Raw genomic sequence first — 21,321 nt, 5'->3', positions numbered from 1 at the left:
AGTGGTTGCACCAGTCTGCATTCCCACCAGCAGTGCACGAGGATTCCCTTTTCTCCACAACCTCACCAATAATTGTCATTTGTTGATTTGTTGATGTTAGCCACCATTCTGGTTCTTAATGTATTGGTTTTACTCCCCTGCCAGCCTGCAGAATTACTCAAGCCCTGTCACATCCTCTTGTGGGAACCAGGGAACCTCACCCTCTTGTTACTATACAGCCTGCCTCTCACAGACCCTGCTGATTCACTCTATTCCTGAGTGCAATCCCTGTGTGGCCTTGTATGACGTTTGGTGTTCTATTAAGCTGGGCTGTGAGTGTACATGACTAATATACTACTGGCAATCTCAACTATCTGGTGTTAGGTATTCAGCCTCTCATGCTATGTAGGGTGAGGGAATCCTCCATCTAATGAATGAATAGGAGGTGATCAGAGCAGGATTGCAAATAGAAATATTAACAACCATCTGGGAAATTCTGAGAGAAGAATGCCAGGAACAACTCATTGTGTAGTTTTATGGGATGTGCTGGTCTAGATCAGGGTTTCTCAACCTTGGAACTATTCATATTTTGAGCCAGAAAATCTTTTATTGTGGGGATTGTGCTCTGCATTTAGGATGTCTAAAGATATCCCCGACTTCTACCAATTAGATTCCTGTAATATACCTCTTCCCCTAACTTGTGATAACCAAAATTGTCTCTAGATATGGCCAGTTGTTTTCTGAGGAGTAAGGTCACTCCTAATTGAAAATCACTGGTTCAGAATGATATCTTCCCAATTCAGTATTCTCTGACTTAGGAATGAGGAAAGGTGGTCAGTGATGGGTAATGGATAATAAAGAGTAAGAAGGTCATCCAGATGTATTAATAAGTATTAGATAATACAGACTGTGAGGTTTGAGGAAGACTTTTGAATAAACCATCTAAATAGAGAAGAAAGATTGAATATCACATATTTAAAATGTAGACTACCATGTAGCAAGGTTTTGAAAATTTATTAAAAAATTGTTAATAACAGGGGAAAAATTTATAATAAAACGAATTCATGCACCTAGAAAGGAGCTTTGGGCTGCGAAGCTGTGGTGGGCACAGGTGTGGATCTCGGCCCATCCTCCATGCCCCTGCCCAGCCCCTCCCACCATGGCCCCCCATCTCCTGTCTGCTGGCAGCCCTGCTCCCACCTCTGCTGCATCCATGGGCTGATGGTGCTAGCCCCACTCGCATCAGCTGATGGTGCAGAACAATTGGGACAGGTGCTGGGCACTGGTAGCAGTTGCGAGCAGCGGCTTCAGTGTTGGCTGCGGGTGCAAGTGGGGCTGTCACCAGCATCGGGTACGAAAGGTGGCTGCTGGTCCCATTGCCCCTCAGGAACAAGGGGCGGTTAAGAAGCCCCAAAGGGTGATTGGGGCTGGCAGCCACTTTTTGCACCTACCTGCTTGCACCTGCTGACAGCACTGAGTGATCAGGGCTGTGAGCAGTACGAGCACCAAGCAAGACTGTGGTGCACGGAAGCAAAGAATTTTCAGTACCCACCAGAGTCTCGACCTGATCACAGCGACCGACGCCCTGCCTTGTTCTGGCACCCCCACTCACCTGCTGCACTATCCCACCATGGCCAATGCACACCATGTTCTGTGCTCTGCCACCTTCTGCCAGTGCCCGCCATGTCTTGCACACACCCCCTGGTGGTCAGCACACGTCATAGTGACCGGTTTTTCGGTAGTACTGCTGTTTGATCTATTTTCATATTAGCCATTTATTATATAGGATCTGACTTTATGGTGAACTTGAGTCTGTTTTCTTAGAGATTTTATAGTATATTAAAGAGAAATTGTTATCAATATATTTTTATGATCATTCAAAGAAAAATAAGGTAGAGAACCTTATATTTCTTAAGAATTCGTGGTGGAGATATAGCTAACAGAAGGCTGTGTGCACTATTTCATTTTATTGGGACTTTTTGGGGTTATTTTATTCATTTCAAGATGTATGTGGGTAAAATTTAATTTTATCTGCAGCCATAGTACTATTCAAGAGATGCAGCACTCTGCTTCAGGGATACCAATTTTCTTACTAACCCTTAAGCATGCCATATGTTTCTAGCCCCACTCTCTTCGCTGCTATGTGGCTCATTCTCTGCAGTGCAATCTTTGATCTTTTTTCCATTTAAAAAATATTTCATTTGTTTGTTTTTCAGGGTTCAGTGACATTCAGGGATGTGGCCATAGACTTTTCACCAGAAGAATGGCAATTCCTGGACTCAGCTCAGAGGGACTTATATAGGGATGTGATGTGGGAGAATTATAGAAACTTCATCTCTCTGGGTAAGGCTATTTATTCCAAATTATATTGGCTTTCTCTTCCATCAATTTCATGATTCTGTTTTGAGAAACTAGATCAATTTTGTCTCTCTATTCCAAAGCAATTGGTCAAGTGTTTTTAGTTTGGAAGTAGGCCCCTCCATTTCATACTTGTCACTCCCATCCTGTTAGATCCTTCAGACTTTCTTTAGGCTGTGTACCTCCCTTAATATCCAAGGGGCAGTATTTCAATTCTGGGTTGCTTACAACAGAATCATTGTTCAAGAAACCAGATTTCACATTGTATTTGAGCTCAGGATTAATGTAGATGATTAACATTCATTTCTAATCCAGCTGCAAGGAGAATACCTAGATACAGGGGTTCTGAGTATCTCTAAAAATCAGAGCCTATAGAACTTGTATAAAAAGGGATGGATCCATACAGTTTATTTAAAACTCAGTTAAATGGCCCTAGCCAGTTTGACTCAGTGGATAGAGCATCAGCCTCAGACAGAAGGATCCCAGCTTTGATCCCAGCAATGGTGTATTCCTCAGTTGCAGGCTCAATTCCCAGTCCTTGTCCAGGCAAGTGCAGAAGGCAACCAATTGATGTGTCCCTCTCACATCAATGTTTTTCTCTCTGTGTCTCTCCCCCTTCCTTCTATTCTCTCAAAAAAATCAATGGAAAAATATCCTCAGGTGAGGAATAACAACAATTAAAAAAAAAAAAAAGTTAAAACTCAGTTAAATGTTTAAATGTATTCTGTTTCCTAAAACAGGTAATTAATTCTACCTACTTTGTAGTTGAAATTTAAAATTCTAAGAACTTTTTCTTATAACATTGAATGAATATTCTAGAAAGGATATGAGAATATCACAGAAAGCAAAATTAAAATAAAAGTTAATACTAGTATAAATATATTATGTGTATCTGTACATATATAACTATTCTTTTTAAAATATATTTTATTGATTTAATAGAGGAAGGGAGAGGAAGAAAGAGATGTAAACATCAGTGATTAAAGAGAATCATTGATTTCCTGCCTCTTGCATGCCCCCAACCCAGACATGTGCCCTACTAGGAATCAAACCATGACTTCCTGATTCATAGGTCGATGCTCAACCACTGAGCCTCACTGGTCAGGCCATATATAACTACCGTGTTTCCCCCAAAATAAGACATCCTCCAAAAATAAGACCTAGCACATGGAAAGATAAGACATTCCCTGAAAATAAGACCTAGCGCAACTTTGGGAGAAAAAATTAATATAAGACACTGTCTTATTTTCGGAGAAACAGGGTAGTGTATAACTAGTCTAAATATTGCACATTATTGGTTAATCCTCACAACTCTATGAGAAATATATTATTTTTCTCCTCATTTCAAATGAGAAAACTTTGGCACAAGAGGTAATATAACAACAAAGGCAGTATTTGAATGCAGGCAGTCTGGATCCAGATTTTATTTTTTTAACCACTACTCAAGACTGCCTCTCAACAGAGCTTGTGTGAGTTTAAATTATGCTAAGGCCAATTCTTAACTATCTGGTGTCTATTCTTTGTGATCCTGAGGTTACCATAATATGAGTGTTCTTCAACTCCTTGCATTTCTTTGCTCTTAGACTTTATAAAATAACATTTTGGTCTAGAGTTTATTATAAATTTGAACAAATCGGAATCTAAAGACTTTTTGGCTTATTATTTCATGTCATATTTTTCTATTAAGCAGGACCTCCCATTTCTAAACCAGATGTGATGACATTATTGGATAAAGGGAAGGAGCCCTGGATGCTTATGAGGGAAAGGATAAGAAGACACTACCCTGGTGAGTGAGGCTTAGCAGGCATGGGAAAGTCATTACTGCAGGCAATAACTAAGCTGGTTAGGGTAAAGGCACAAACTTTAGGTTTTGTTGAGGCTATCTCTTAAAAAGCCCAAGGCTTGTGGAATGTGGAGGAAAGGCCTGAGACCTGGGAAGCAAATTAAAATATTTTAAGCCTAGACTCACAGAGGAACTTTCTATTGACCTTGTTACACCTCTCATATTTTTCTACCATTTCAAAGAGAGGAGATGTTCTCTGAAGAAAATGAAAGGATATATATAAAAGGTGAAATTAACAAAATAGGAAAAATCTGGAGAAAATTAATAGAGTCAAAGTTAATTTCTTGGAAAGATCAACAAAGTTGGTAAATAGTAAAATTGACTATTTAAGAGGAAAAGACAACATAAATTACTGTCAGAATTGGAAGGGAGGTTTTCAGTTCACATTTTATGGCCATTAAAAGAATAATAAGAAAATGTCATGAATAACTTTATGCTAGACAATTTGGCAATTTAAATGTATTGGAAAATTCCTTGAATAATGTAACTTATCAGAACTGACAGAAGATAAAAAGAAAATATGAATAATCTTATATCTATTAAAGTAATTGAATTATCAGAAATATTTCCACACAAAAAATGTCAGGCCCAGATGGTTTCACTGGTTAATTCTATGAAATATTTAAGAAAGTAAAGCAGAATTACACACATTTCTGTAGAAAATGTTCCAACTCATTTTATGAGACCATATAACTTTTATACTATGACCTGACAAAGATATTACACACATAAAAAGCAAATCAAATTCAGCAGATATAAAGATGATGATCAAGTAGGGTGTTTTCTAGGAACACAAGCTTGGTTTAACATTAAAAATTAATCATTGTAATTCTCTCTTCCTTTTATTAAGGCTACCAATCCTATCTGATTAGAACTTTATTCTTATGATTTTATTGGGTCGGCAAGTAAGTAATTGCGGATTTTTAAAAGAAAATCAAAGACAATTTTTTCATGGAACTAAATAACTTTATTCTGTAATGTATTGCCCATTTTGATCAATGACCTTTTGCCATCTTTCAGGCAGCATCATAATCCCACGTTCAAAAAACTTCTGGTTTTTATTAGCAAAAAACTGAATCAGGTACGATTTGACATCATCATCATTATTGAAATTTTTACCATTCAAGGAGTTTTGTAAAGATCGAAACAAAAAGTAATCAGATGGTGCAAGGTCAGGACTATATGGTGGATGTGGCAAAACATCCCAACCAAGCTCCATTAATTTTTGCCGAGTGACCAAAGATGTGTGTGGCCTTGCATTGTCATGATGGAATACAACACCTTTTCGATTTGTCAATTTGGGCCGCTTTTCTTCAACTGCATTGTTTAATTTCATTAGTTGTTCAATGTAGACATCAGAATTGATCGTTCGGTTGGGTGGTAAGAGTTCAAAGTAGACAATTCCTTTGTAATCCCACCAAACTGATAACAAAACCTTCTTTTGATGAATATCAGCTTTTGATGTTGTTTGAGTTGGTTCACCTGGCCTGCTCCACGATCTTTTCCGCTTGATATTGTTGTAAACAACCCATTTTTCATCGCCAGTTATCAGTCGTTTTAAAAATGGATCATTTTCATTACGTTTCTTTAGCAAATCGCAGCTGCTAATGCGTTGCGTTAACTGTGATTCTTTCAGTTTGTGAGGAACCCATGTATCGAGTTTTTGAACATAGCCAAGTTGTTTTAAGTGATTTTCAATGCATGTATGTGATACATGAAGCTTCTCTGCAATCTCACGTGTTGTACTGTGACAGTCCGAATTGATTATTGCTTTGATTAGGGCGTCATCAACTTCAACTGGACAACAGGAGCGTTTTTCATCTTTGAGTGAAAAATCACCAGAACGAAATTTGGCAAACCAATTTTGACACTGCCGTTCTTTTAAGGCTTCGTCACCATAAACAGCACATAACTTTTTATGAGCTTGCGATGCGTTTTTCCCTTTGTGGAAATAAAAAATCAAAATATGACGAAAATGTTCCTTTTGATTTTCCATTTTTCAACGAACGCCAAACGAAAACTACAAAACAGATCAAAAAACTTTTTTACTGATTAACAGCTGAATAGCCAACTATCAAATAACAAAATGTGTTTTACATTTTTACTACGTCTGCAAACCTAAAAATTCAACTGAAGCCATATATGTGTGAAACCCGCAATTACTTACTTGCCGACCCAATATTTAACCTTAACTGTATTATAAAAGCACCATCTTGAACTACAGTCACAATTGGGGTTAGGGTTTCAATGTATGAATTTGGGTAGAGGACACAATTCAGTTCATACCAATATCTATCTATTTGGGATCAAATTTTTTTTCCAACTTCTACTTGATTATTTGATTTATGGTTTTCATTGCCTAAAATATAGTCATTGATTTATCCAGCAAATACTTGAGTGCCCAATCTGAACCAGGCATTGTACTGTTGAATAATTGTGAACAAAAGTGATAGGTCCCTGCCGAGACCGGTTTGGCTCAGTGGATAGAGCGTCAGCCTACGGATTAAAAGGTCCCGGGTTCGATTCCGGTCAAGGGCATGTGCCTTGGTTGCTGGTGCATCCCCAGTAGGGGGTGTTCAAGAGGCAGCTGATCGATGATGCTCTCTCATCGATGTTTCTAGCTCTCTATTCCTCTCTCTTCCTCTGTAAAAAATCAATAAAATATATTTTTAAATAAAGTGATAGGTCCCAGGAGTCATATTGCTTACATTTTTTAAAAAAATCTTTATTATTTTTAAAATAAATATTTATTGTTCATATTATTACAAAAGTTCCTAATTTTTCCCCCTCCACCAGGTTCCCACCCCACCCTCTGCCCTTTCCCCACTCCCCATTGTCCTCATCCATAGGTGCACAGTTTATGTTCAATCTCTTCCCGCACCCCCCACTACTCTTTTTCTCGAGAATTGTCAGTCCACTCCCCTTCCGTACCTCTGATTCTATTATATTCAAGTTAATATTGTTCATCAGGTTTTTTAATTCCCTTGGTTTTTAGATTCACTTGTTGATCGTTACATATTTGTTGTTCATAGTTTTTATCTTTATTTTCTTCCTCTTCCTAAAGAACCCCCTTTAGCAATTCCTATAATTCTGGTTTGGCGGTGATGAACTCCTTTAGCTTTTTTTGTGTGTGTGTGAAGCTCTTTATCTGGCCTTTGATTCTGAGTGATAGCTTTGCTGGGTAGAGTTTTTTTGGCTGTAGGTTCTTGTTATTCATCACCTTGAATATTTCTTGCCATTCCCGTCTGGTTGAAAGTATTACCATAGATGAAGGTCTTCCTTCATCTCGCATTAACCTCAATCAGCTCGTTCCTGTTCACCCCCACCCCGGGCCTCACCACCCTACTGTCTGTGTCCACACATTATGCATATTTAATACAAGTTCATTGGTAGATCTCTTCCTACCTACCCTTCCCTTCCTTCCCTCTGAGGTTCAACAATCTTCATGCTTCTATGTCTTTGGGTCTATTTTTGATTATCAGTTTATTTGGTTCATTAGATTCCACATATGAGTGAAATCATGTGATACTTTTCTTTGACTGGCTTATTTCCCTCAGCATAAAATTTTCCAGGTCCATACATGCTGTTGCAAATGGTAAGAGTTCTTTCTTTTTTATTGCCATGGATTCCATTGTGTGAATATAACATAGTTTTTTTTTATCCACTCATCTGCTGATGGGTACTTAGACTGTTTCCAAGTCTTAGCTTAAATTGCACTGCTATGAGCATAGGGGTGCATATATTCTTTTTGATGGACGTTTCTGATTTCTTAGGATACATTCCTAGAAGTGGGATGACTAGGTCAGTTGGATTCCATTTTTAATTTTTTGAGGAATCTCCATACTGTTTTTCACAGGTTGTACCAGTCTGCATTCCCACCAGCAGTGTACTAAGGTTCCCTTCCTCTACAATCAAGCCAACACTTGTCATTGGTTGATTTTTGAGGATAGCCATTCTGACATGTGTGAGGTGATATCTCACTGTCATTTTGATTTGCATCTCTCTGATGATTAGTGACTTTGAGCATTTTTCATATATCTCTTGGCTTTCTGTATGTTCACTGTGGAGAAGTGTCTTAAATTTAGGTCCTTTGCCCAATTTTTAATTGGATTGTTTGCCTTCCTTTTGTTAAGTTGTATGAGTTCCCTATATATTTATTGGCATATATGTTCTCCCATGTAGTGGGCTCTTTTATTATTTTGCTGATGGTTTCTTTTGCAGTGCAGAAGCTTTTATTTTGATGTAGTACCATTTGTTTATTTTCTCCTTGGTTTCCATTGTCAGAGGAGATGTATCAGTAAACATTATCAGAAATGTCTGAGATTTTGGTGGCTATAGTTTCTTCTAGGACTTTTATGGTTTTACATCTTACATTTAAGACTTTTATCTATTTTGAGTTTATTTTTGTATACGTTGTATATGGTGTAAGTTGGTGGTCTAGTTTCTTTTTTTTTTTTTTTTGTATGTACTTGTGAATTTTCCTAACACTATTTATTGAAAAGACTATCTCTGCTCAAATGTGTGCTCTTGCCTCCTTTGTCAAATATTAATTGAGTTTAGTGGCTTGGGTCAGTTTCTGGGTTCTATATTTTGTTTCATTGATCAATATGCCTGTTCTTGTGCCAGTACCAGGCTCTTTTGAGTACAGTGGCTTTGAAGTATAACTTGATACCTGGTATTGTGAATCCTCCAACTTTGTTCTTCTTTCTCAAGATTGCTGCAGCTATTTGAGGTCTTTTTTGGTTCCATATAAATTTTTGGAGTGTTTGTTCTAGATATGTGAAATATGCCATTGCTGTTTTAATACGGAGAACATTGAATTTATAGATTGCTTTGGGTAGCATGGACGTTTTAATGATGTTGATTCTACCAATCCATGAACATGATATGTTCTTTCACTTCTTTATATCTTCCTCTATCTCTTTTTCAATGTCCTGTAGTTTTCCAAGTACAGATCTTTTACCTCCTTGGTTAAGTTTATTTCTAAGTATCTTAAATTTTTGTTGCAATGGTAAATGGGATTTTTTAAAGTTTCTCTTTCTAAGAGTTCACTATCTGTAATAATAAAAGCATAATATGTTAATTATACCAAACAGCTGAACAATCTTCCAGATGACCTTCAGATGAAGCCAGGGCTATGAGGGCCAAGCACCTTGCATGAATTTTGTGCATCATGCCTTTAGTTGGTGTATAAAAATGCCATGGATTTTTGGGTGTTAATTTTGTATTCTGCCATATTTCCAAATTCATTTATTAAATATAGTAGTTTTTTGGTAGAGTCTTTAGGGTTTTCTACATATAGTAACATATGTCATCTGCAAAGCATAAGAGTTTTATTTCCTCCTTTCCAATTTTGATGCCTTTTATTTCTTTTTCTTTTCTGATTGCTATGGACAGGACTTGCAGAATTATGTTGAACAAGAGTTGTCTTGTTCCTTTTCCAAGAGGAAATGGTTTTAGTTTTTGCCCATTGAGTGTGATGTTGGCTGTAGGTTTGTCATTTACAGCCTTTAATATATTGAAGTATGTTCCCTCTATTTCTACTTTGCTGAGAGTTTTTATCAAAAAGGGATGTTGGAGTTTGTCAAATGCTTTTTTTTCTGCATCAGTTGATAAGATCATGTGATTTTGTCTTGCAATCTGCTTATGTGCGATATCACGTTTATTGATTTGAGAATATTGTACAAGCCTTGCATCTCCAGAATAAATCACACTTGGTCATGATGTATGATCTTTTTAATGTATTATTGGATCCAATTTGCCAGAAATTTTTTAAAGGATTTTCACACCTATGTTCATCAGGAATATTGGCCTGTAAGTCTCTTTCTTTGTTGTATCTTTATCTCATTTTAGAGTTAGGTTAATGCTGGCCTCATAGAAAGAGTTTGAAAGTGTTCTTCCTTTCTTTTGAATATTTTGGAATAGTCTGAGGAATAGAGGTGTTAGTTCTTTTTTGACTAGTTGGTTAAACAATCCTTTGAATCTGTCTGGACCAGGGCTTTAGTTTGCTAGGAATTTTTTTTTTAATTGCTTCAATTTTATCAGTAGTTATCAGCATTTTTCAGGTATTCTGATTCTTTGTGACTGAATTTGGGAAGTTTTTATTTTTTTTAGGAATATGTGCATTTTGTCCAGGTTGTCCCGTTTGTTGGAATAAAGTCGTTCGTAGTATTTTTTTTTTTTTTTTTTTTTTTTTTTTTTTTACAATCTTTGTATTTCTGTGAGGTCAGTTGTTATTTCACCTCTTTTCTTTCTGGTTTTATTTATTTGGGTCCTCTCTGTTTCCTAGTGAGTCTGGCTAGAGGTCCATCAATCATGTTTATCCCCTTGAAGAACTTTTTTTTTTTTTTTTAATCTTTTTTTTGTCTCTATGTCATGTATTTCTGCTCTGGTCTTCATTAATTCCTTTCTTCTACTTGTTCTGGGCTTTTCTGGTTAGTCTCTTTCTATTCTTTAAGTTGTTCTGTTAGGTAACTTATTACCAATTTTTCTTGTTTTTTAGGGAGGGCTGTAGTTCTATGACCTTCCCTCTCAGGACTGCTTTCACTGTGTATATAAGTTTTTTATTATTGTATTTTCATTGTCATTTGTTTCCAGGATTTTTATTTCTTCTTTAATCTCTTTGGTAATCCAATCATTGTTAATGGGATGCTATTTAGCCACCATGTAGTTGATTGTTTTTATTGTAGTTGATTTCTAATTTTATGCCATTGTGATCTGAGATGATTGATGTGATTTCAATCATCTTTAAATTGGAGAGACTTAGCCTGTGTCTTAATATGTGGTCTGTCTTTGAAAATATACCATGTGCACTTGGCAAGAGTAAATATTCTGTAGCTTTGGGGTGAAATGTTCTGAAGTCAATTAATTCCATCTTATTTAATGAGTCATTTAGAATTGCTATTTCTTTGCAGATTTTTTGTCTAGAAAATTTATCCAGTGGTGTCAATTGGGTATGAAAAATCTCTTACTATGATTGCATTGCTGTTGATCACTCCCTAGATATCTTCCAGAAGTTTTTTTTTATGTATTTGGGTGCTTTTGTATTGGGTGCATAGACACTGAGTGACCAGATTATTATGATCTCTGAATGCATAATAGTCTGGCCACTCAGTGTATATCCTATATAATAAAAGGCTAATATGCAAATTGTCCCCTTGACCAGGAGTTCTAGCTGGACCCGACCATGCACGAATTAATGCATTGTGCCTCTAATATCTATATCTATATCTATATCTATATCTATATCTATATCTATATCTATATCTATATCTATCTATCTATCTATCTACATCTATTCTCTATCTATCTATATCTATCTATATATTTGCCATATATATATCTCACACTGTGTGGCCAGATTATTATGTATTCAGAGGTCATAATAATCTGGCCACTCAGTGTATGCTTACCAGAGTAATATCTTCTGGTTAAATTGATCCCTTTAGTATTATGAAGTGGCTTTACTTATCTCTTGTTATAGCCTTCACTTTGAGGTCTATTTTGTCAGATATAACTATTGCTACCTCAGCTTTTTTTTCATTTCCATTTATCTGAAACTTTTTTCCCCCATCGCTTCACTCTCAGTCTGTATTCTGAGGTAGGACTAGGTAGACTGAAAATATATGGGTCATATTTTCTTATCCATTCAGCTATCCTATGTCTTTTGGTTGGAGCATTTAATGCATTTACTTTTAAGGTTATTATTGAAAGGTTCTTGTTTGTTGCCATTTTTATTCTTTATGCCTGTGTTCCTTATTCCCTTTCTATTTCTTCTTATTATAGCAGTTCCTTTAGCATTTCTTATATTACTGCCTTGGTGGTAATAAAGTCTCTTATCCTTTTTTTTTTTTTTTTTTTTTTTTTTTCCTTGTTTGCACAGCTCCTGATTTCCACTTCAATTTTGAATGACAGCCTTGCTGGATAGAGTATTCTTGTATTCAGTCCCTTGTTTTGCTTCACTTTGTATACTTCATTCCATTATTTTCTGGCCCGATGTGTTTCTGTTGAGGAATCAGTTAATAGTCTAATGGGCGATCCCTTGCAGGTAACTTTTTCTCACCCTCCGGCAGCCTTTAAAATTCTTACTATGTCATTGAGGTTTGCCAATTCAATTATGATGTGTCTCTGTGTTGGTCTTTTAGGGTTCATCTTGATTGGGACTCTGTATGCTTCTTGGATTTGTATGACTTTTTCCTTCCCAAAGTCAGGGAAGTTTTCCATCATTATTTCTTTAAATAGGTTTTCTATTCCTTGCTTAGTTTCCTCTCTTTCTGCCCTGCCCCCCAATATGTGGATGTTGTTTCATGCCATGTTATCTCAAAACTCCCTTATACTCTTCTGCTGCTTTTAAAATTCTTTTTCCATTTTTTGCTTTGCTGGGTGTTTTTTCTTCTTTGCCTTTTAACTTGCTGATTCAGTCCTCAGCTTCGTCTAGTCTATTGTTGAAAGACATCCAGCTGTTTGAGCATCCTTATAGCCATTACTCTGAATTCTTTCTATGACAAATTGCCTGTCTCTATTTAATTTATTTCCTATTTTGGTGATACCTCCTTTTCTTTCATATGGGGGTTGTCTTTTTGTCTCCTAATTTTTGCTGTTTCATTGTGATTGCTTCTATTTATTAGGTCAAACTCTTATGCCACCCAGATTTTTTGAATTTGTCTTATGTAGTAGATGTTTTGTGGAACTCAGTGGTGCAGTTTTGCAGGTCTTCTGGGCTGGGTATTCTATAGATGCCCCCAATTTGAGATATTTGGGTTCTCTTAATGTACTTGCGTCTTGAAAGTTATTGTTCTATTTGTGAATGAAATCTCTTCTCAGGTATCTGGTTATGTGGCTCACTGTCTAACATGTCATGCCAACCATTGTGGAAGTACTGACCCAATAGCACAAAATACAAGACAACAAGACAGGATACAAAAGGAGAGGAACACAGATGTACACAAGACATGTATAACCCTAATAAGTGTAACCACCAGAGAAAAGAGTATTAGGAAAGAGAAAAGAGAGCAAATTTGATAGCAAGAAAAAGAAAAATGAATAGAAAGACAAAAAAGAATATGGGAGAAAACACAACAAATCAAACAAATAAACCAAAAAGTACAAACAAAAAACACCCAGAGAAAGGGGAGCAGAATCTGCAGAGGAAGAGCTTAAATACAGAAAATAAGGTTAAGGAATTGGATGAATAGAAGAAGGATTATGGTTAATAGAGAGGAGGGAGAATGACAATGAGTAGATATGACCAAAAAATAAAAATAACAAATATTTGTTTGTTTATTTATTCTTTTTAAAAAGAGAGTAGAGGAGAGAGCAGATATGCCTAAATTTAGAAAATGAAACTATTTTAAAAATTAGAAGAAAAGATCAAGAGAGGATTGGAAAAGAAAAATTGAGTAGTAAAGAAAGAGAAAAGAGAAGGGGATATGAAGTAGAAGCAAGGAAGAGGAAATGAGATATATGAATATATGAATAACAGAAATTACTATAATAATAACATATCAATAATGCAGGTAAAGAAGATAAATTTTTAAAAAGATAAAAAGAGCCCTAACGGGTTTGGCTCAGGTGATAGAATATTGGCCAGTGTACTGAAGGGCCCATGTTTGATTCCAGTCAAGGGCAAGTACTGTAGTTGCAGGCACATCTCCAGTAGGGGGTGTGTAGGAAGCAGCTGATTGATATTTCTCTCTCATCGATATTTCTAACTCTCTATATCTCTCCCTTCCTCTCGGTAAAAAGTCAATAAAATATATGTTTTTTAAAAGGTAAAAAGAAAGGAAAGAAAAAGTTATTTCACTTTTTTATTTAAAAAAAATTAGTATTGCTGAAACCGGTTTGGCTCAGTGGATAGAGCGTCAGCCAGTAGACTGAAAGGTCCCCAAGTTCGATTCTGGTCAAGGGCATGTACCGTGGTTGCAGGCACATCCCCAGTGGGAAGTGTGCAAGAGGCAGCTGATTGATGATTCTCTCTCATCGATGTTTCTAACTCTCTATCTCTATCCCTTCCTCTCTGTAAAAAATTAATAAAATATAGTTTTTAAAAAATAATAAAATTAATTTATTTCATTTTTTATTATTTTATTTTATTATTTTCTTCCTTGCTTCTCCCTTTTTCACCCTGTTTTTCTTTTCTTTGCCCCATAATGTAAATATCTGTGTTTTCCAATGGTCTTTGGCAACCCATAGGTTGAGAACTGCTGCTGTAGAGCCTAAGACCATTGGAAAACACAGATATTTACATTACAATTAATAACAGTAGCAAAATTACAGTTATGAAGTAGCAATGAAAATAATTTTATGGTTGGGGGTCACTACAACATGAGGAACTTTATTAAAGGGACATGGCATTAGAACGGTTGAGAACCACTGATCTAAATGATGCTGTTTCTGAATAATTTGTTACCTTTAGAAAATATTTAATTTGCTTCTGGCAGACCTATAGAAAAAGGGTTGATCACGTTCATCTACTCCAGAACAATTTGTTTATTGTTTGTTCATAATTCTGAGTATAGCCCTTTGGGATTGCAGCTGAAAATATTGGCTGAGTATCAAGATTCTTCCTCTATATGGATATTTCAACTCCAGTTTCTATTTCTGCAGCTCCTTGAGACTGCCAGAAGCAATACTTAGATTCTTAGCCTTTTAGAAGTTATTTTGTGCTTACTTTCTTGACCATGGTAGATATTCAACTTGAATCAGTGAATGCCTTAGGGAAAATTCTATGTAGGATATTGGCTTAAATCAATGGGTTGCTTTCAATCTAGGACCTTGGCTCTCTAGTTTTTGCTGCTTTGGTTGTTCATTAGTATTATCAAACAGTTTTTATTTTCATTTTTAGTTGTTTTCAGTGGGTTAGTCATGATACCAGCTTCCCCATCATAGCCAGAAACAGAAATCTCTTTTCCCACCTTTTGTTATATCAATAGTATTTCTACATTTTAAAGCAAATAACATGTAAATTATGTTTTGTAATTCTAATTCTCACATTAACAACACAGCGTGTTAATATTAGTAATAGAGTTCAAAGATTCAATGCTCATACTAATCCTTATAACTTAGTTTTCTTTTTCTTTCTTTCCACATCTCTCTTGCTCTTCTTTAGTTTATTCCTTATTGCATTTCTCAAGAAAGGTTTATAGGTCCTAGTGAAATGTTCATGTAACTTTACTTTATTCAAATACACATCCTCACACATATTTAAACTTCAGAATAACAATACCAATATATGTAGTTATCAACAGTATGTTTACTGAAATTTTTAAATATTTTATTGTGTTTTTTACATTTTTGAAGTTATTATTCTTGGTTGTTTATTTTTTCCATATAGATTTTTCAATCAACATGTTTAATTCTAGGGGATATAAGTCTATTTGTATTTTTTATTTGAGTTGCATTATTTTTGTGCCACCTCTCTTTTTGTATAATATTCATCTGTTGGAATTTACAGCAAGATGGCATTTCTCAGGGGCATTAAAGAAGCCAATCATGAGACTGGCATATTATTCTAATAAAAGACTCATGTGCAGTGCCAGCACAGCCAAGTTTTTGGTGAGCCTGAGGAGGGGCAGTGAAGGATTAAAGAAGACAGACGAAGAGAATATAGCTGGGGCTTTGTCAATCTCCATAATACAGAAGGTCTGGTGACATCTCAGCAGGACAACCAAAGAGATAAAGATACATCTCCACCTATATATAACTCCATTCTGCAGGGAATTTGGGGAGGTGCTCCAAAATGCTGCAACATAGGTGGAGTTGTATCTTAATCTCTTTGATTGTCCTGCTGAGATGTCCTCCAGACCTTCTGTATTATGGCAGCAACTGGTGTTACTCTAATAAATAGGGACTGAGAAGTCTCATGAGAGCTGACCTAGATTTAGAGTATCAGCTACTAAATCTTATCAGTGGTAACTGTATATATTTGTGTCTGGAAAACATGAAAGAAAAATATCTTCCTAAACTTTTAAAACATATACTTAAAAAGCCAACTATTCAAATGTACTTAAAATATAGTGTTTAACCCTGCCAGTGTTGCTCAGTGGTTAAGCATCAGCCTATGAATCAGGAGGTCACGGTTCAATTCTCAGTAGGCACATGCTTCGGTTGCAGGCTTGATCCATAATGGAGGCACGCAGAAGGCAGCCCTCAGCAACCCAATGTTTGCATACAAGTTCATTGGTTGATCTCTTCCCACCAACCCTCCCCTGCCTTCCCTCTGAGATTCCAATAGTCTGTTGTTCATGCTTCTATGTCTCTGGGTCTATTGTTTTAAAATATATTTTTATTGATTCCAGAGAGGAAGAGAGAAGAAGAGAGAGATAGAAACATCAATGATGAGAGAGAATCATTGATCGGCTGCTTTCTGCACTTTCCTCATTGGGGATTGAGCCCACAACCAGACATGTTGCCTTGATTGCAATCAAACCCAGGACCCTGCAGGCCAGTGCTTTATGCATTGAGCCAAACCAGATATGGCTGGGTCTATTTTTCATCAATTTATTTGGTTCATTAGATTCCATATATGAGTTAGATCATGTGATACCTTTCTCTGACTGACTTATTTCACTTAGCATAATACCCTCCAGCTCCATCCATGCTGTTGAAAATGGTTCTTTCTTTCTGTATGGCCACATAGTATTCCATCGTATAAATGTACCACCATTTTTTTTTTATCCACTCATCTGCTGATGGGCACTTGGGTGGTTTCCAGATCTTAGCTATTGTAAGTTGTGCTGCTATGAGCACAGAGGTGCATATATTCTTTCTTACTAATGTTTCAAGTTTCTTAAGATATATTTCTAGAAGTGGGCTTTCAGGTATCTAGAGGTTTTTTTGGTTAACATTCAATGCAAAAGTAGTACTGTGTTTCCTCAAAAATAAGACATCCTCCGAAAATAAGACCTACTTACAGGTTTCCTTCTGAGTGAAATATAAGGCATTCCCCCGAAAATAAGCCCCCTCCCCCCCAGGCTAAACATGAGACATTTGGTCCACTGATTCTGAAAGAAATGGAGTCACAAGAAATTCACCAGGAAATTCAGGAATTGGATTGTTATGATGATGTTCCAGAAGATGATGACATGATTGTCATTGAATAAATGAGTAAATTCTTGATATTGTAGGATTCACAGTTTGTCTGGTTTGTGTTGACAAATACTGTACTACCATACCGTATAAAGGTAGTAAATTTCCTTTATTTTCATTTAACAATAAATGTGTACCATATTCTTCATGGAAAAATAAGACATCCCCTGAAAATAAGACCTAGCGCATCTTTGGGAGCAAAAATTAATATAAGACACTGTCTTATTTTCGGGGAAACAGGGTAGATGATTGAATTTTAAGGGATTTCCCATATGTATACTATCATTTTATCTGAAGTAATAAGTAAACTATTATCTTTAAAGTGCCTGAATCAGAAAATAAATAAATTAATACCTTGTATAATTTTAACAAATCAGGTGATTCTTATCCACACTTAAATCAGGTCCTCGCTGATTTAACTTCTTTCTTTAATTATGGGATTCTCTTCCTTTCCTTTACTTTCCTTGTTCTTTTTTTTTTTTTTTTTGCCCCCTTTTTAATGTTTGAGAATATAGTCTATTTCATAATATAACTAATACACCATAATACAAATTAGCTGAATAGTGCTATGAAATAGGGAATGATATCAGTATAATGTTGAAGTTAGTTGGTTCACAAGCAATATTCTTATTTGAATGGAGCCAGAATACTAGTATATTTATAACATTCAGAAGGAAAGGCAAAAGACTTCAGTTTGCTGTGTTGATATGCGCCCTTCCATACCTATATGAAGAAAATTAATAATAAATGCTTACATCCAGGGCTCCCTCCTCAGAAACATATACAATCAACTTACATAGCTTCTAGCTAAACGCCATGCACTTCACCTGATTCCCACCTTAATATTAGCCTCACTGGCCCAGGGCTTTATTTTATGTGCAACATTTCAGCACCTGAAGTCCAGCATTCCCACTTAATTTTTATGCATTTTTTATTTTTTTATTAATTTCAGAGGGGAAGGGAAAGCGAGATAGAAACATCAATGATGAGAGAGAAACATTAATCGGCTGCTTTTTGCCTGCTCCCTACTGGGGATTGAGCCCACAACCAGGGATGCGCCCTGACTGGGAACAGAACTATGACCTCCTGGTTCATAGGTCCATGCTCAACCACTGAGCCATGCTATTGGGACAATTTTTATGCACCTTAATACCCACAAAATGGCCTTCAGCCATATGGAGCTGCTTTTTGGGTTCCCTTGAGGTCCCTATTATATTACTAGTAGTTAATGCTCTGCTAATACAGTTGCATAGATTTGAGTGTTATTTTCCAGCCCTACTTTCTTCATAAACTAGTTTTTGATGTGTAATTTTGAAGGAGTTAGTTTTTATAGGTATACATATAGTATTGTAGCACAAATACCTATGTTCTAGAGATATCTAATTCATTCACTTATAATAGGCATTATTTTAGGTTCACTTTATTTCTCTGAAAAAGTTTTTTTCCTACTGGAAAACAAACAAACAAACAAACAAAAACACATGTGTTTGCTTTCTTCTTTTCTTTCAGATTTGGAATCCAGATACAAGACTAATACTTTATCTTCAGAAAAGGATATTTGTGAAATATATTCATTCCAATTGGAAGTAATGGAAAAAATTAAAAGCTATTGCCTTCAGAATTCTATTTTTAGAAATGATTGGGAATGCAAAAGTAAGATCGAGGGGCAAATGGAACCACAAGAAGGATGTTTAGAGCAAGTGAAAATTACTTCTGAAAAAATGACCACTTACAAAAAGCATAATTTTCTTGCTGAATATCAGAGAGTTCATAATAGGGAAAAGTTATATGAATGCAAGGAATGTAGGAAGACCTTTATTCGTCGCTCAACGCTTAGTCAACACCTGAGAATTCATACTGGTGAGAAACCTTATAAATGTAAGGAATGTGGGCAGGCTTTTAGACAGCGTGCACATCTTATTCGACATCACAAACTTCATACTGGTGAGAAACCCTATCAATGTAAGGAATGTGGGAAGGCCTTTACAGTGCTCCAAGAACTTACTCAACATCAGAGACTTCATACTGGTGAAAAGCCCTATGAATGTAAAGAATGTGGAAAGGCCTTTAGAGTACATCAGCAACTTGCTCGACATCAGAGAGTTCACACTGGTGAGAAACCCTATGAATGTAAGGTGTGTGGGAAGTCCTTTAGACAGTGTACACACCTTACTCGGCATCAGAGACTTCATATTGCTGAGAAGCTCTATGAATGTAAGCAATGTGGGAAAGCCTTTGTGTCTAGTCCAGACCTTCGAGTACATCAGAAAATTCATTTTGGTGAGAAGCCCTATGAATGTAAGGAATGTGGAAAGACTTTTAGGATATGCCAACAACTTACTGTCCATCAGAGTATTCATACTGGTGAGAAACCCTATGAATGTAAGGAATGTGGGAAGACTTTTAGATTAAGACAACAACTTGTTCGTCACCAGAGAATTCATACTCATGAGAAACCCTATGACTGTATGGAATGTTGGAAGACCTTTAGTAGTTACTCACAACTTATTTCACATCAGAGCATTCATATTGGTGAGAGACCTTATGTATGTGAAGAATGTGGGAAGGCCTTTAGACTGCTTTCTCAACTTACTCAACATCAGAGTATTCATACTGGTGAGAAACCCTATGAATGTAAGGAATGTAGAAAACCCTTTAGACTACTCTCGCAACTTACTCAACATCAGAGTATTCATACTGGTGAGAAACCTTATGAATGTAAGGAGTGTGGTAAGGCTTTTAGACTTTATTCATTTCTTACTCAACATCAGAGAATTCATACAGGTGAGAAACCCTACAAATGTAAGGAATGTAAGAAGGCCTTTAGACAGCATTCACACCTTACTCAACATCAGAAAATTCATAATGGAATTTAGTACAAGAAAGCCTTGATATGTACATTATGTTACAGAATATCACAAAGTTCATTTTTGAGAATTGTTTACATGCTATAGGAAAATATTTGCTTTAAAAGTCTTCCTTCACCATTCAAATATTGCCCCTGGCAAATGTATGTCAGAGAATAATACAATTAATATAAGAAAAACTTTAGCTTTCTTTATCATTGTCTCCATTTCACTACTTTTTTACAACTTTGTTACTGGACAAAGTACTTAAACTTCTGTGCCTCATCTTGTTCACTTGTAAAATGATGATACTATGTATATTATTTATTGCTATATAATAAATTACCACAACTTTAATTAATACCTTAAAATAATACATATATATTATTTTACAATTTCTATGGATTGGAAGTTTGGGTGTTAGTTGGGTTTTCTGCTTCAGAATTTCCCATGAGGCTAAAATCAAAATTTTAGCTAAGGCTGGGTCTGATCTGAAGGCTTAACTGGGAAAGGGATCTACTTCCAACCTCATATGGTTGTTGGCTGAATTTATTTTCTTAAGGGCTACTGCACTGAGGTCCTAAGTTTCTGACTGTTGTCAAAAGGCTGACCTCAGTTTCTTGCCACATAGGCCTCTTCAACATGGCTGCTTCATCAACAAATAGTCTGCTAGAATCTTAAAACTTAAAATCTTGTGTAGTATAATCACTGAAGGAATATTTCATCACTTTGTGTCTTCTACTGGCTAGAATCAAGTTTCTAGATTGCCTACACTCAAGGTAAGTGGATTCAATAAGATTGTGAAGACCAGGAGGTAGGAACTCCTGAGCCAGTTTAGAGAAAGCCTATGTACACTGTAATTAAATTGTAAGGATTAAGTAGTTAATACTTAGAAAATTAGCAGCCACATAGCATGTTTAGTGTACATATTACCTGTAATTGTTATCATTAGTATTAGTAAATTCATGTGAAAGGAATTTCCTATGGGAGTAAAAAATTGAGAAATGCCTATTACTGCTCAGGATGTATCTAATTTATTCTGGATAAAACCTAGAATGTTATATTGAATGTGAAAAGTTCATCATTTAAGCTGCATCAGAAATTTAATGCTGAAAAGAAAGCCTTAAAAATTTCATGAATATTATGTTAAGAGTACAACTATGGAAAACTCAAAGAGAAACATGAAATTATTTCCTCATAATAAATTCC

General features: G+C 35.9%; 1 protein-coding gene across 1 annotated transcript; it reads left to right on the top strand.

The window, feature by feature from the left end:
* The first annotated feature begins 210 nt into the window (after window positions 1-210).
* On the top strand, window positions 211-20,466 carry LOC118720603 (zinc finger protein 14 homolog). Its single transcript, XM_045582480.1, has 4 exons — window positions 211-311; window positions 2,196-2,322; window positions 4,028-4,123; window positions 18,776-20,466. The coding sequence occupies exons 1-4, from the start codon at window positions 282-284 to the stop codon at window positions 20,140-20,142; spliced, it is 1,620 nt and encodes a 539-aa protein (XP_045438436.1). The 5' UTR covers window positions 211-281; the 3' UTR covers window positions 20,143-20,466.
* The last annotated feature ends 855 nt before the right edge of the window (window positions 20,467-21,321 follow it).

This window comes from Pipistrellus kuhlii, unplaced genomic scaffold, assembly GCF_014108245.1.
Source record: "Pipistrellus kuhlii isolate mPipKuh1 unplaced genomic scaffold, mPipKuh1.p scaffold_m20_p_17, whole genome shotgun sequence".
In the NCBI taxonomy this organism is placed as follows: Eukaryota; Metazoa; Chordata; class Mammalia; order Chiroptera; family Vespertilionidae; genus Pipistrellus; species Pipistrellus kuhlii.
The sequence above is the reverse complement of the archived record's forward strand: the minus strand, read 5'-3'. Positions and strand labels throughout refer to the sequence as shown.